General features: G+C 52.7%; 5 protein-coding genes across 5 annotated transcripts; 3 read left to right on the forward strand and 2 right to left on the reverse strand.

Moving 5' to 3' along the window:
- Nucleotides 1-598: 598 nt before the first annotated feature.
- Nucleotides 599-1,846, forward strand: N7481_004271 (cyclic nucleotide-binding domain-containing protein; the record flags this gene model as incomplete). The annotated part of the gene is made up of 1 exon (XM_057263490.1): nt 599-1,846. The coding sequence occupies one exon, from the start codon at nt 599-601 to the stop codon at nt 1,844-1,846; it is 1,248 nt and encodes a 415-aa protein (XP_057125151.1).
- A 507-nt stretch (nt 1,847-2,353) lies between these two features.
- On the reverse strand, nt 2,354-3,215 carry N7481_004272 (uncharacterized protein; the record flags this gene model as incomplete). The annotated part of the gene is made up of 2 exons (XM_057263491.1): nt 2,354-2,649; nt 2,705-3,215. The coding sequence occupies 2 exons, from the start codon at nt 3,213-3,215 to the stop codon at nt 2,354-2,356; spliced, it is 807 nt and encodes a 268-aa protein (XP_057125152.1).
- A 901-nt stretch (nt 3,216-4,116) lies between these two features.
- N7481_004273 (forkhead domain protein) lies at nt 4,117-7,796 on the forward strand (the record flags this gene model as incomplete). Its single annotated transcript, XM_057263492.1, has 3 exons — nt 4,117-6,049; nt 6,121-6,700; nt 7,112-7,796. 3 exons carry the CDS (start codon nt 4,117-4,119, stop codon nt 7,794-7,796), a joined length of 3,198 nt encoding a protein of 1,065 aa, XP_057125153.1.
- Nucleotides 7,797-10,754: 2,958 nt separating this feature from the next.
- On the forward strand, nt 10,755-12,171 carry N7481_004274 (uncharacterized protein; the record flags this gene model as incomplete). The annotated part of the gene is made up of 2 exons (XM_057263493.1): nt 10,755-11,477; nt 11,527-12,171. 2 exons carry the CDS (start codon nt 10,755-10,757, stop codon nt 12,169-12,171), a joined length of 1,368 nt encoding a protein of 455 aa, XP_057125154.1.
- Nucleotides 12,172-14,034: 1,863 nt separating this feature from the next.
- N7481_004275 (acid phosphatase DET1) lies at nt 14,035-15,846 on the reverse strand (the record flags this gene model as incomplete). The annotated part of the gene is made up of 2 exons (XM_057263494.1): nt 14,035-15,765; nt 15,832-15,846. The coding sequence occupies 2 exons, from the start codon at nt 15,844-15,846 to the stop codon at nt 14,035-14,037; spliced, it is 1,746 nt and encodes a 581-aa protein (XP_057125155.1).
- Between the last annotated feature and the right edge of the window lie 191 nt (nt 15,847-16,037).

Here is a 16,037-nt window from a genome sequence, read left to right on the forward strand (position 1 = left end):
CATCCACCATAGTCATAGGTATAGAGAGATACTCCGATATCTCCTAGGGTAAACCAGAGAATCATCGAATAACTCTGTACAATCTCCCCACCTGCAAAAACTCAACAAGGGAACAAGTGACGTCGATCACCATGATCGACGGAAGAAGCTCAGACCAGGCCCCGACTTTACTCCTCTCTTACCCCTCCTCGCCTTTTTTTCACCGGGAGAACCTCTGCTGCTCCCCCCAGAGGTCCGATTTTTCGAGGCCAATTATCATCCCCTCTCCTCCTCTAGCTCCAAGTGAGTCCGTGTCTTCACCCTCCCGTCTTTGCCTGCCTATAGGCTCTCTTCAAAGGCTACTCTCCCCGTCTCCACTCCCGAGCCCCTCCGTCTGCCTGCTCTTCTTCCCTAAATGTTACTCACCCGTTAATTCCTCCCTTCCCATTCTAACCATCCATCTGGAAGATTTCACCTGCTCACTTTCTCGCCCACCGTATCTCATCTCTCTTACACTCCCCCCGCCTATCTTCTATACCAACTCTCTTCCCTCATCTCCATCTACCCGCCCAGTTCGGCCGGAGTGGCGGCCTCTCCGGCCCTTAGAATCGTCAGAGTCATGGCCCAGAGCTCAAACGCCTTTTCGGGCACTAGCCCTTTCCTCAACACCTCCACCAGATCCGACAAGGGCCCCAGCATCCAGAAGATCGCAGAAGACGAAGAATTCGAGGTGACGTCACCTACAGATGTGACGTTCAAGCAATCCAACGCCGCTGGCTCAGGGAGCCTGGCCTTCGGGGGAGGTGCGTTTGGTGAGGCGGGTTCACAAAGCGAAGGGGGTGCCGCACCAGGGTCGTTGTTCTCGCGGAGTCCCTTTGGCGACTCCGGGTCGGGTTCGGGATTGGGAGGAGACGAGCCGGGATCTCTGCCGACGGGATCCGCCCAGGGATTCCCGAGCAACTATGCGCTTGGTCGTCGAACCTCTGTCTCTGCAGAATCCTTGAATCCCACGTCAGCGGGCTCGGATAGTTGGACGCCCCCGCACCACCCCAAAAGTGACGACCAGCTGGCCCGTCTCAAGACGGCGGTGAGCACCAACTTCCTTTTCTCTCATCTGGACGACGACCAATTCAAGACTGTCCTCGATGCCCTGGTCGAGAAGCCGATTCCTGCCAAGGATATCAAGGTCATCTCGCAAGGTGACGCGGGTGACTACTTCTATATCGTCGAGAAGGGCCACTTTGATATCTACATCCACTCCTCCGGCTCGGTGCAACCTGGCCCCGATGGGCTAGGTAACAAGGTGGCCACCAATGGGCCCGGCGGCTCATTCGGTGAACTGGCACTGATGTACAATGCCCCGCGTGCTGCGACCGTCATTTCCACCGACGCTAAGAGCACTCTTTGGGCCTTGGACCGAATCACCTTCCGCCGCATTCTCATGGACTCTGCGTTCCAGCGCCGCCGCATGTACGAGGCATTCCTCGAAGAGGTCCCCCTGCTCTCTTCTCTGAAGACTTACGAGCGGTCCAAGATCGCCGATGCCCTGGACACTATCAAGTATCCGGCCGACTCGACGATCATCACTCAGGGTGACCCTGGCGACGCATTTTATCTGCTGGAGTCGGGTGAGGCGGAGGCTTTCAAGGATGGAACTTTGGTTAAGAACTATAGCCGTGGGGATTACTTTGGTGAGCTGGCGTTGCTAGATGATAAGCCGCGCGCGGCCAGCATTGTCAGCAAGACCGATGTGAAGGTGGCACGTCTGGGCCGAGATGGGTTTAAGAGGCTGCTCGGACCTGTGGAGGAGATTATGCGACGCACCGACTATAAGGTGGAATCCGCCAAGTCTCCCGTTTCTTCATGAAATATGATATGATATGATGAAAATTCGAATGATGAGGCCTGCGCGGCAAGAAGAAGCTAGGACGCGACGCTAAATCGCTCACATTATCTCCTGTGAGACTTGACCGGCGATTCAAAGTCATGTTCTCTTCTGCTAGTTTAAATCTTTTGTTTGGCTTTTTTTTCTTTCTTCTGTTTTCCCGCTTTTCTCCATCTCTCTATCTATTCCCAACCCATTCGCCACTCTTTACGACTTCCTGTACTTACAATCTTGTCTCTTTTACGCGATGTGGTCCCTCTGGCTAGGACCTACTATCGTCCTTGTCATACTATCTTGCTGATTGCTTATGAGTATCTCATGCTTCTTGGACCGAGCAAATTGACTAGAATTTCACGTTTAAATGATGCGAAGTATATTACATTCTTGTCATTTCGTAGTGCGATATCATGGCATAGGCCCATCAAAGTTCTCTATTAGTTATGTGCATGCAACAGTGCGGTCAGTATATGTAGTAACGGTATTCAACTATCACCGCGCAACTACCAGATCACTTCTCAGCACCCACTTCTCCCCACTGGTGACCTCCATCCCCTCATGCAGCATACAATGATCCCCATGGCGATGCAATAACGCCAGCCCCGCCTCGGGCGCCACGGATATTGGCTCTGGATTTGGATCTGCACGTGTAGGTTCAGGATAGAAGACAGTCTCGCCGCCGGAGCAGGTGGTCAAGTAGATGAGTAGGGTCCAGGTTGTCCGCGCCGGCACGGACTTGGTAGACGAGGGTGGCAGGAAGGTCAAGGCATTGGATTCGTCATCTAGATCTATTAGCCTGGGATACACCTGCGGGTGACAAAAGGGGAAGTAATATATCCATACAATGCTGTGCAAAGAATTGACCGGGGGAATATCGATAGATGCGAATATTTGGGTTCAGGCCCAATGGCTCTCCGCCCCAGGTCTGCTTGCATTTTTGCGACAGATCTGCGGGTGGTTTGCTTTCTTCATTATCATCATAATCATCGTAGTTGTATTCATCTTCGTCAAAGCGGGTGGTGACTAGCTCCTTCAACGCCGTTTCACTCCACACCATCTCCGCAAACCGCGTATCTTCTATCTGGAACCGGTCATTCACGCGCACCGCCTCATCCTTCTTTGGCTTGCCGGGTGTGGTAGTTAAAGGCAGTGAGGCTAGGAATGAGGCGTAGGACTTGCACAGGGTGCCGGGGAAGAAGTTGCGAATCAGATAGATCTGGTCGGTGAGAAGAGGAGTGAGGGTCAGGTCGGTGGCAGGGAGGAGTGGGCGAAGCGGCGGCCAGTTTGGAGGAGCCACGGGGGACTTGCGGGTTGGCGGGGGCGCTTTGGGGTCGGGCTTTTTGGCTTTAGGCATGGTATTGAGGTGAAATGTGCCAGTGCGTCAGGGTCAGTGCCGGTGGATCGTTAAATTGGAGATTGGAGCGAGGGGTTGTGCGCTGATAAGATGTTGCCCGGTCCAATCCCTCGGTTCTGCACTCCGCTTCCCCCACAGTATGTATGACCTGCATGAGGGTTAAGGGAGGTAGTGCCGGATTGAGAGGGTAGGAAGGAAGAAATTATTCGCGAGGGGAGTTATCAGACAGGAAGGGTTCATTGCCTACTGATGGTTGGTTAGCTAAGCCCTGGAGACCCGTCTTAAATCCGCGGGATGTACAATTGGCATATGCCAGTGTACGGAGTATATATGGGCAGAATACTAGAATCCTTGATTACTACTAGTAGTAGTAGTATATTTCGAAGTCAGCTCCGACTCCGCTGCATTAAAAATAAATCAATACCTAGGCATACTTAGGTAGAGTTAGCTAAGCACCCTCTGGAATATCTACACCTCAATTCATGATTGTATGCATATCCCATTCAACACACGGGTATAACATGACTGTCGACCATCGGTGTACAGGCACCAAGTGGATCCTCCAGGTTCGAGCGGGGCGAAAGAAAATTTGTCCCGGATCGTCTCCAGGGGGGGGGTCGGTCCAGTTCGATTCTGCAGGTCGATAGGATCTTTGGATCTATTCATATTCTCCCTCTATAATCTTTCCTTCTCTCTCTCTCTCTCTCCCTCGATACCAGTTCCATTCTCTGTTCTAGCCCCCTCCCCTCCTAGCTCGTTTTCTAACTCCTATTTCCCCATCACCTTCACGATGCAGTGATCATCTACGGGCGTCTGCAGCCACCAACCCGGCAAGCTTCACCGCCTTCCAGTGAGAACCGCCCAGCAAAAGCTGCTTCTTCCCTTGTCTCCTCCCAGAGCCATGTCGTCGCAGACCATGACGGCGCCAGCAGTGGGCCATCGACCGCCTGATTCAGGTCCAGATACGCCCATGCACGACTATGGCTACTCCCAGAACGACCCTACATCTCCTACCGCCTCAAGGAGTCCCTCCGCAACTCGCGACATGCATAATTCTGCCCCAACCTCCAAGGCCTTGCCCGCCACCTCTATGGGAATCAAGACTGAACCCACCGATACCCATGACTCCGACGTGAATGTTTCCGAGCACCAGAAGGACCTCAACACTCAATCCGCCGCCGGCGCCCTCCTCGCCCAACTACTGGGGAATCCTTCTGCGCCAAACTCGGCCGATGCGACGGGAAATCAACATTCCGGACAACAATTGGACGAGCAGGATGTCAAGATGGACGACTCAAATGGCTTTCCCGCAGTCGATCAATCTGCTCACAACAGCATTGCGCTAGATTTCCAGCTCCCGCAAGATTCAACCTCGGTATCAAGGGTCATGCATAGTACTCCCAACGGACACGGGAAACCGGCTACTGACATTCTGGCGGAAATTGATGCGCCACAGCAAGATGGAGGGATGGCCGTGCATCGGCCATCGAATGCGAGTGCCATGGAACCCCTATCTGACCCTTTGAATCCCAAATCAAACCTGGAACCATCCCTTCTCCCTCCCTTCGATTTCGCCGCAGTCCCCAAAAATGCATTCGAGGCTCTCCAGCAGAACGAGCTGCTCACGGCCGCCTATCTCTCGCAAGGAGCTGATCTATCAGCCCTCGGATATCAAGATGGATCAACTTCGGTGGCTGGGTCGGAACCGAAGATCCAAGCGTTCGCCAAATTAGAGTTTGATGATGGCCATTTTTATGTCAATACCTATTCGTTCATCCTGGGACGAGATGTTCGGGCCGCGCGCGCCGCACATCAGCGAGAAATTCAGTTCCGGCAGGCCGTGCGGAGTTCTCGAGCAAAGAGTTCGAGTGGCGGCAATGCCTCTCATACGCCGAATAGGATGAAGCGGGAAGAAAGCGCTGCCATGATGGGAAGCGTGGTCAGTGACCGCGGTGGTATCATGGGATTCGATCCGGATGTCCCCCCACATCTTCCAGCCAACCTAAATATCAGCAGGCGCTCATCGAAATCTTCATTTGATGATTCTGCGATGCCCTTGAGTGCCAACCCTGCCCAATTACAAACAACAACTGTGACGGATTATAATGCGCTCGCTATGCAATCTTTGCAATCAGAGAACAATGGGGATGCAAAGCCTGTGGATGCTTTAGCCCTACTCCCATCTCCCGACTCATGCCCTACAATTCCTATTCACCCTCCGTCAACGATTGATGGTACCGCTGCCGGGCACCGGGGCATCTCCCGTCGCCATGTTCGTATTTCTTACAATTTTGATCGCAACCTCTTTGAGATGGACGTCATGGGCCGGAATGGTGCTTTTATTGGGGCCGATTGGCTTTCTCCCGGTCAGCTTCGTCCGTTACATAGTGGTGACTACATCCAAATTGGTGGTGTACGGATACGCTTCTTGTTACCCGATGTTCCCATCGGCGAGACTGGAGCGGATCGGATGGAGGAGCCGCAGCAGCACCTAGAAGACGAGGGCGCAGATGCGGATGCAGACGCTGACATCGATGCTGCTCACGAGATTGATGCTGCTCACGAGATTGATGCTGAACATGAGATCGACGACATGGACAAGGATCTGAGCGACAGTCCTGATAGCAAGGATCTTTCCAAGCCCAAGCTCTCCCTCAAGACCAAGGATGACGATCCCACGAAGCCTGTCCCTTCAATCGAACCGGGAGGTGATAAAGATCAGCCGGCCCGTCGTCGTGGACCCGGCCGACCTCCAAAGGATGGTATCATGTCGAAACGTGAAAGGGCCGAGTTGGCTCGGGAGCAGAAGATTGCTGCGAAACGCGAAGCTAATGGTGGTGTCACTCCACCGGCAGCCAGCCGACCTCCTCTTCCTCCTCCCCCCCTACTTCTGCTTCCAAGGCAGGCAAGACGATAACGACCAAGGAGTCTGTTGGAGCCGAATCTCCAACCTCCTCTGTCAAACCTTCCGAGAAGCGCAAATACACGAAGAGAAAGAAGGGCGATGGCACACCTATGGATTTCCCCCTTCCGTCCACAGAAGGTGGCCAATTCTCTACAGAACAACGGCCCGAGGAATATGTCAAGCCCCCACCAGTCAAGAAGCGCAAGCCATCACGGTCACCATCTCCTAACTATCCTCCGGAGTCTGCTTACTCGCCGGAGGATCTGGCCAAGCCCCCTTACAACTATGCGGTCCTAATCTTCGACGCTCTGACGGAGGCCGGCACCCCTATGACCCTGAAACAGATATACCGTGCGTTGAAGCTCAAATATCCATACTTCCGCTTCAAGTGCGAGACCGAAGGTTGGACATCCAGTGTGCGGCACAATCTCAATGGCAATGGACACCTATTCATGCACGCAGAAAGAGATGGCAAGGGATGGTCATGGCAACTTCGACCTGGCGCATCTGTTGAGAAGGAGAAGAAGAGGCGTCCTTCACCTCCGCCTCCCCAGGCTCCTCCTGCCCCTCCGCCCCAGCAGTATATGCCTCCCATGCCTCACTCCTACGGACCACCTTCTGGTCATCCGGCACCAATGCCAAACCAGCGTCCGCATCAGCACCAGCACCAGCACCAGCCTTTCCAATTCTCTACGATGCCGTCGAATTTCTCCGTGCCAGCAGCAACCCCTCAACATTCAAGCCCCTATCCTCCCCCCCTCGACTGCAGGTCCTCCCGTCTCGACTCCTGTTCCTCCTGTTCCCCCTGCTGCTTCGGCGCCTGCGCCAGTACCTGCACCTGTACCAGCACCAGCACCGACACCCGCCGCTGCTCCGGCTCCAGCCCCAGCTTCTGCGCCGGTGGCAGCTTCTGCTCCCGTCCCTGTATCAGCTCCGGCTCCGGCACCAACTCCGGCACCAGCTCCAGCTCCAGCTCCGGCCCCGGTGCCAGCTCCTGCATCTTTCCCGATACCAAGCACTATTCGAAGCAGCCTTCCGGCAGCCTTCGCTCGAACAATCCCCTCTACCTACACCTCACCCTACGCCACCAATCCCTCTCCGCAGGCAGCACAAAACCAGCCGTCACAGACGCCGCAACCCGGCCAAGGACCACCACCGCCGCAGCAGCAACATCATCATCAATCCCCCCCTACTCAGCCCCCAAACCCCCACCATCTCAACCTCCACATATCAATACCCAACACCAATCGTTCCCTCCTCCGGCTGGGCCATCTTACCCACACCAGCATCAGCAACCGGTCCAGTCGCAGCCACATCCGCAGCAGCCTCATCATGTGCCACCTCCGCATCATCAGGCGCAGCAGCCGCGTCCACCACCGCCCGGACCTCAGGGTCATCAGCAGCAGCCGCACCCTGCACAATCCAACCCGGGACCAACCGGACCACCGGAGCCGTCGTCGTTCAATGAGCGCGCCAACAAAGCCCTTGACGATTTCGAGGCCGTGCTTATGGAGGACTACGAAGACAAGAACTACATCCGGGAAGTCCTCCGCAGTGCTCGCGCTCGGGTCCTCGGCAATGCCACGGAAAGTTCATTCCCTGGTGGAGAACCCAAAGACGAAAAGGTCATCATGGATGTACTGAGCAGCCTGGTCGGAAGCCTAAAGGACGAGTAAAAAAAGGAAGAAGAGCAACACAGGCTTAAGCCGATGCTTTTCTCCCCCGTCACGAACTCACGACTCATTTATTTTTACTGTTTACCACCTTGGGACATTGGTTCCGGAGTTTTATTTTCGTTGCACTTGGACTCGCACTCGCCCCTACACCCACATCTTCCTACTGTCAGCTAGGAGCTGACTATGGGCTCGACCGGGAGGCGAGGGGAAACAAGAAAGGGGAATAGTCCCTTCTTGTCCCTCTCTCCTGACGACTTATCGAGTATACGAGTCTATGTCATTTGTTTGCGCGTCTGGGTTCTTCTTGAATCTTAGTGATATCCCTCTGTTCTGTTCAGGCAGCCGAGCTCCTGGACTGTTTCACATCTTTTGTTTTTCAACACCTTTGGAATCCTCTTGCACCTCTTGATTGGTCACGGATGCCTCAAAAATCAAAAAGCTAGCATATAGAAACAACAAATCATTTCACGATATTCTAGTTTCCTTCTATTTTATGCGGGCTCTGCCTAGGTGTATTCCTTTGGCGCTCATACTACTAGTTTATTATGCGTCATTTATTGCTAAAGCCTGGCAGCTGAATAGTATCTAGGTATCTGTCTATGCTAATCCATATTTGATTTTCAGTTCCCTGTCAATAAGTATGCAGAGTCGGCCGGATTTCAAGGTTTTCGGCAGGTACTCCGTCCCTCGTAGGTAGTATTTCCAATCCAATCTAGATCCAGACCCACTGCAAGTTCTTTTACTTTCCTTTCCTTTTTCTACAGTATGTTCCGCCAACCCCCTCCCTCCCCACCAAAGAAAGAGGGGCCGCGCCCGGAAATTCCCTATGGCGGGGTTCAGGAGGTGAGAAGTGCCCAACTGTACCTACAGTATTGGGCCGAGCGTAGCCGGAGCCGGTGAGAACGGTCCACCGGGAGGAGTCGAACTAGTAAACTAGTCACTAGTGAGGGGACTAGGCTGGGTCCTGGTGAGTTTATTGTGTTGCCCTAGGCGTAACCATGGATACATTCGGGGAGTTTAGATAGTTTCTATGTAAGTTCAAGTTGATGGCTAGATGGCGGAGTATACGGAGTATATATGTTATGTGCATACATAGGTGAGAGGTGAGGGATGCATTGGAGTCAGGAGTGACAGCGACACACAGCAACCATGCAGGCAGGATATTGCAGTGCCGCCAGCGGGTCGAGGACTCCGAATCCCTACAGCGTCAGTACGGAGTACTCGTACAGTATCCGTGCTCCGTACTCCGTAATGTACAGCTGTTCGCCCCCTCTCAAGACAAAATAGAATAATGGCCCAAAGAGAAGCCGGTCCAATGAACAACGCCCATCGCCTGATGTCGGTGTTGCCTCTCTCTCCCTTCTCTAGTGTCTGGGTGTCTTTGGTGTCTGCTGTTCCCAGCCCACAGGCCACACCCACTGCCACTGCGACTGCCACTGCCACCATGCGGCATGACGCTATTGTACACCGCAGGGATCACTGGTTTGACGGGCCCCGGTGACTCAGAGTCCTGGTAACAAAAGCCATCGCCCTTACTTGGTTGTACGGGGTGATGGCGGGGGGCGATAGCAATGGGTGCCGTCGGATAGTGGATAATGATGGCGGATGACGGACGTAGAGCGTGTGATTGGATTTGCCTCTGGGGAGGCACTGCTGTCGTGTGAAATCGTACTTGGATGCAGCTGGTCACCATCACGGTCACGGTCACGGTCACCGCGCAACGGCTGGCATGTTTTCTTCGTTCTGGAGGAGCCACGCTCAGGCCCGTGAAGAGTCTCCACCCCGTCATTGGGGGGAAAGTTGATTAGTCATGTAAGGCCCGCACGAGTCTGTGGGCCTTTTTTTAGATTTTTTCTTTTCTTTTTCTTTTTTCTCTTTTGGGTTTCTTTTTTTTCGGTGGTTGCATTGGACATGGCTGGGTCCCTAAAAATCGGATAGAATACCAGAGGGTGAATCCAGTCATCCCTATATAGTATAGTCAAGGCCAGCCAGATTATTCTTAGACCAGTAGGCCTGTGCTGCTCTGCTGCTGTTGCTGCTTCTGCTTCTGTACTCCGTAGCTCCTGCTGTATTGTATGGTGACTGTACACTGTACACACCGGGGCGGTTTCGGGTTGAGTACTGGTATTTTTGGTGTATTGGGGTGACAACTTTCCCCCTACAACTTCCCTGCCCAAACGGGCCACCAGCAGTGGTTGTGGCGGAAAGTGCTACTAGTCGCAACTCTTCTCGGGTCGAGGCCTGTCACACGGTTACCAGATTACCATACCCATACACACACTTCCACGTCTTCACACACTCGTCCTGGCCACTCCAACTTCCTTCTCTCACCTCCCCTTTTTCTATCTCTCCAATCCTCTCCCCTTTCCCCTTTTCCAACGAGCTTTTCACTAAGTGTCGTTGCTGACCTCTTTCTGAGGTTTGCCTCTACGCGAGGGAATCATTTTTGTGTTCTTTTTTCTCCCTATTCGTTTTGGGTCCCCCCCAGAACGTCTGTGTGTGTGTGTCCTGGGAAGTAAAAATATCTTCGGTGTTAGGGATCCGCCTACGAAACCACCAACCCATCTCGTGATTCTGTGATTAGACCTTGCTGCTTGCTCGACAACTTCCGAACTCATCTTCACAGATCTTTTGGTGTCTGGTTATCTCTATCCACCAACGCTCCTTCACTCTCGTTTGTCTTCGGTCCATTTGGTTGAAGATTCTCTCAATGTCATTCAACTAGAGACGTTCACTACGACCACATCGGAGCGACGCGCTCTTTCAACCGCGCCCCCCCCCCCCTCTCCACATTCCCGGACTCAGGACGTCGCGGAGTTGTAGACGGTTCGTCTCTCCCCTATCTCGTTTCCGCCTGGCCTTGTCGCGGCGCTGACCCCGGAGAATCGGATAACAGGCAAACTCGTCTACCTCACCCCGTCTTGACCGGTCTCTCTCTCCCCTAACCCCCCTCTCAATATGCCGTCTTTCTACTCCACAGGCCACGGCCTGCCCACCCCTCCTCACGTCAACAGCGGCGGTCGCCTGGACGAACCCCAGTTCTACCCCATCGGCTACCCTGCGTTCCCGCCTCGCTACCACCAGAGCGGCTCCGAATTTATCGAACAGTTCTCGCAATCCATGTGCTACGGAAAGCCAAACGCGATGAACCTACACCCTTCGTCGGCACATCCAATCCACGCTCGGGATATGCACGCCATGGGCCAGCAGCAGATGTATGGACCGATGGCAAACGCTTTGCCTCCGATCCGCTCCAATGTCCAGCTTCCCCCCATGGATAGTGCGATCCCGCAACAGTACCGTCGCCAGGATATCGCCCCGATGAAACAACAGCATCAGGAACAGCCCCGCAAGGAGGAGAAAGCTACCGGAGGCGTCGCCGCTCATCTGGATTACGAGATGGATCGCATGTCCGACTTCGTGGCGGAAATGACCCAGGGAATGTATGATTTGTACAACACCAAAATCACCCTTTCAGATATTGACTTCGCGCGAAGCATCTCCCCAGGATCCTCAGTTCCCCCGCAGTTTCGGAAATACGTCTATCAAATCTTGTCTTCGACACGCCTGCCAAGCTCGACTATTCTTCTCGGCCTCTTTTACCTGTCCAGCCGCATGCGAATGCTCTCTTCGCAGCGCGTCTTCCAGTCAAGCAGTGGCCAAATTTATCGCATGCTGACCGTGGCCCTGCTTCTTGGAAGCAAGTTCCTGAGACGATAACACTTTCCAGAACAAGTCGTGGGCCGAAGTTAGCAACATTCCCGTGGCTGAATTGAACAAACTGGAGCTCGAGTGGCTCTTCGCCTTTGACTGGAAGATCCACGATCGTATTTATGAACAACAGGATGGCTTCGCCTCGTGGCGTCGTCACTGGGACACCTGGAGCGCCAAGGCTAACGTTCGTGCACATGAGTCTCGCCAGACCCTGTCGCCTCTGGACACCAACGTCGTTCGTCAGCAGACCACCTCCAAGCCCCTCATGTCGCCCGAAGGTCCTATCCCGCCTCAATACCAACGCGGCACCCACGTTGAAAGTTCCTGGCTCAACCCGGCAGCCTCCGAGTACTCGCCGCCCTCGGCTCCGCACAGTGGACCGAATACGCCCGACTACTACTCGGTTGGTCCTTGGGCCTACTCGAACCCGCCTCCGCCCTATTCGCGAGCTTGGATGCCCCCGCCGCCCCAGTACATTCTCCAGTCCGCACCCCGATCGCAACCCCCGTCCTACCATCATACTCCGGCGTATGGTCTGCCCTTCGCTCAGAGTGTCTGGACCGGCCATGGATCGTCTTGTGCTTGCATGTACTGTGCCAAGCATCTTGAGCATTACATGTGCAACAGCGCCTTCCCTGCGCTACAGCCTATTGCCGCATAATTGTTGCAGCCTGGCCACATTTCTTACTCCTTGATGTCTTTGCTGCTGATTCCCTTTATGATTACGATTGAACCCGACGACAGCTCTGGCGTCCCTGGTCTCATCGTCCTTTTTTCGCCATTTATTTTTCTTACTTTTGATCTTTTTTTCTCACCAGTTCCTTCCGCGGCTTTAGAATTTTTCATTTTCGACGTTTGGGTGATATTGCATGGGTTCCCTTTTCGATGATATCGTTGTCCCTTTTTTCTCTCCTTTTTTTTGTCCTTTGTTCCTTCGACGTTTTCTACGCCCTCTTCATTTTCTGGTTCGCTGGCCTAAGACTCAACTCACAGCTTGAGCGATCGGCATTGCGCGTCAACCACCGAAAAGTATTTTTTGTTCTGCGATCTGCTGGTTCGTGTCGGCTCAGCGAAAAACTCAAAAAAATGCAAAAAAAAAGAGGAAAAAACGCTCCCGCGGCGACATTGGCACGCCCCGGCCAATCCACGATCTCACCTCTCGTTCATCGCGCTGTCTACATTGTACCTCGCTACGTCGGACGTTCGTGTCACCACTTGAGCTTCGTCGGATCATTTTTGTCCTGCCAAGGCGAGGTCGGTGGCCGGGGCCGCAGTCACGACGATCACGAATACCCTTAAAATCTGACCTTGTTTATTACCCATGACCTTTTTCGGTCCATATCTTCGGTTCATTTCTTTCCTCCATTTTCAACTTGCTGGCATCTTGTCTGGCGGTGACTACCCATAGAATGCTTCTATTTCTTCTTTTCCACTTTCGCCCTCCCTTCAGATCGGTACATTATTTCACAATTTTCAATTCCCTCACGCTACAGTCTCTACCCGGCGTTAATACTTCGCTTCTCTCATCTTCTGCAATCGCCCTTGTTTTGTTTTCTCCGATCCGCGATCCACGATTACATTCCATTTGACTCGATTCGCTTCACTAAACTGAATTCTTGTCTTTTTGATACTTCTTCGTTTAACGACCCAGTTGATGAATCTCTCCTCTCTCCGAGCTGAAGTCTATACCGACCCGCCCTTTCCCTTCTTCAGATCTCCCGTTTGGCGGTGGGTGCTTGGATATAAAACGAATGGGCTTGGTGGTTCCTGATTTATCGATATCTGCGTCCCTCCATTCTTCCTTTCCCTGCACAATTGCCCCACCCCATTTGGGATCGAGCCAGGTTCCCGACAACCTGGTTTGTGTGTAGTCTATTGGTGCTTTGTCTTCTTTGTTCTTTTTGTCAATTCCCTTCGTCCAGTTCCATACCAACTCGTCTCGCTACTCATTTTTATGGCCTGATTCCGGTGGCCGGAAGTGACGAGTTGGCTGGGTCTTTGTGTTTTGAGTTTGAGGTTTTGAAGATGATTCATTTTAAGATACAAAAAAAATCAAATAAACAAGGCAAACTATTATCTTTGTCCTTCTGCCCTATCCTTGTAGTTGTTAAGCGTAGTAAAGTCAGTAGGTTACATCGATTGGTGGCATCTTAGGTAGGCAAAGCAAATACCTGATCAACCATAGGTCTCGGACTTATTACTAATAGGTACTATGTGCCTCGGAAAAAAAAAGATTGATGATGAAGCATAAAAACAAGACTCATTTTGTACTACCTCAATAAATTAAATCACTCATTTTAATCATATCGTCATAATCCTAACCCGTAGACAGGGTTCATATCCAAGAAACCCGAGAAAGAACAAACAAAAAACAAAAACAAACAATGCATGCGCATGAGCATGCCATCGAATCCGAAGCCTTTAACCAATTTAACCCACCTGGCCCAACTCGATTGATGCATGGGGAATAGAAGATGCAGGTCTAACAGAAAGCCCAGGCCGAGGCCCAAGTCAATAATGAAATCTAGTATACGCTCCCGCGTAAACTCTGATCTTCTTTATGTCGTTCCTCTAGCGAAAGCTGTTCATTTTGGCTCTCTTCATGCTTTTCGCACTCACTCTGCTGGGAGTCGCGACCCGGCGATGGTTCCGATCGTGAGTGCGTGGACATGTCGTCGCCGTCGCCAAGAATATTCGCCATGCGATGCTGTGGTAGAGAGGGCGTGGACGAGGTATGTCGGTGGTGATGGTGATGGTGGTGTACATGTGGACGCGACTTTCTTGAATCCTCGGTGGGGTGGGTGCTGAGTTCGTCATCCCCGTCTTCTGAAAGGTCCTGTGATGGATTCATGGCTGACCGTGGCGGGTGAGATTGGGAAGTGGTATGAGAATGTACTGATCTGTGAATCGCTCCTCGGGGAATGTGGTGTTCGGTGTCGGAGCACTCGTCGTCTGATGGCGCGAGACTGTTGGCGCCACTCATGGAGCCGCCTCCGTCTCGGCCGCCGAGGTGGAGAAGTGCTAGTTTGAGACAGGCTGTTGATGAGGATGTAGCGGGTGGATGAAGAAGGTGGTCTTCGCTGTCACGCTGCAGCCTATGGAGATTCGGTCTGCTAGGGCGAGAACTATTGACCTTGGTTGCGGAGCTGGTGTCACGCAGAGTGTTAATGTTATCGGTGTTCTCGCTTTCTGCAGCCGAGTATTGGTTCTCTTGAGCCGGTTGGTGAGTACTATCGTTATTATTGTCATTATTCTGGTACATCCCGTTGCTCTTCGGGAAGCTGAAGCTGTTATCAAAGCTCTTGTTGTACTTCGCAGGGGATTTGAGAGACCCTGAAGATGGCTGGTCGGTTTTATTGTTGCGCTCCGCCTGGGAGTTCTCATTGCGGTTGTGTTCATGCTTGATAGACTCTATCAGCTGCGTCGGTAAGGATTGCTTCGCACCAGAGGCCACGCCATGAGTACATCCATCCGGACAGCCACCCCATTTTCTTCGAATCGGTACATTGTCCATAGGAGAAGTAGCAGCAGCTGGGTCAGTACCCTTGCTTTTGCGCTCGCGGTCCCTCTCTTGTTCCCTTTCCTTTTTCAGGTCGGACCAGGTACGCAACTTATTCTCCAGAGTGTATTTGCCGTTGTCCTGATTGTGGGTCATGATCACAAATTCGCAATGGTTGATATTGCGCAGGTCCTCGAAATACTCAACACTCCAATGGTACCATTTCATCAAGAACACCCGCGTCATGAGACCGTGGGTGACCAGGACGCAAACACTGGCGGTGTCTTCATCGCCAAATAGTCGCCACAGCGATTCGTTGAACCCACTCACTCGGTCATATGCATCTGCCGCGGACTCGCCGTTGGGAATACGATAGAAGAAATGACCATAGTCTGCACGCTCCATCCACATGCGTTCCATTTCTGTAGAGCATGGCTGGAAGTTCCCAAAATCCTGTTCTCGCAGCCGGGGCTCCTCGTAGACCTTGATTGTGTGTCGGGGGAACGGAGACGGGGAGGGCGAGTCCGAGGTCAAGGACTCGAGCATTCCCTCTGTAGTTTCTCTTGTGCGACGGTAGGGAGAGGTGAAGAAGTGAAGGGTATCATCGGGGTTCAGGAGATCACGCAAGCGGCGCCCTGCTTCCTGTGCCTGACGATGTCCTTCGGGTGTGAGTTTGACCCGGTGATCTGGGGTTGTTTGGTGGATATCTCTGTTTTTATTTCCTTCCGACTGCGCATGGCGAACGAGTATGATCATCTAGTTATCGCAAGGTATCAGTCTCATGTCGAATCAAGCTCATCAGAGAACAATGAAACCACTTACTCGTGGTTTCCCCATGGTTGCGGGTGCTATATGTGGGAACAAGCACGATGCGGGGGAGGGGTAGCCACTTGATGAAGGAAGAATTCGAGCGAGTGCAAGAAGGGGAAATCCAGAAAAGTAAGGAGACGTAGATATATGAAAAAGAGAAGCAGCAAGAACTGGAACAGCCCGGTTCTCCTGTTTCGAGCAAACAAGAAAGATTCCAG

This window comes from Penicillium waksmanii (assembly GCF_028829765.1).
Source record: "Penicillium waksmanii strain IBT 27052 chromosome Unknown utg000004l:1.0-5674109.0:1.0-5678898.0, whole genome shotgun sequence".
In the NCBI taxonomy this organism is placed as follows: Eukaryota; Fungi; Ascomycota; class Eurotiomycetes; order Eurotiales; family Aspergillaceae; genus Penicillium; species Penicillium waksmanii.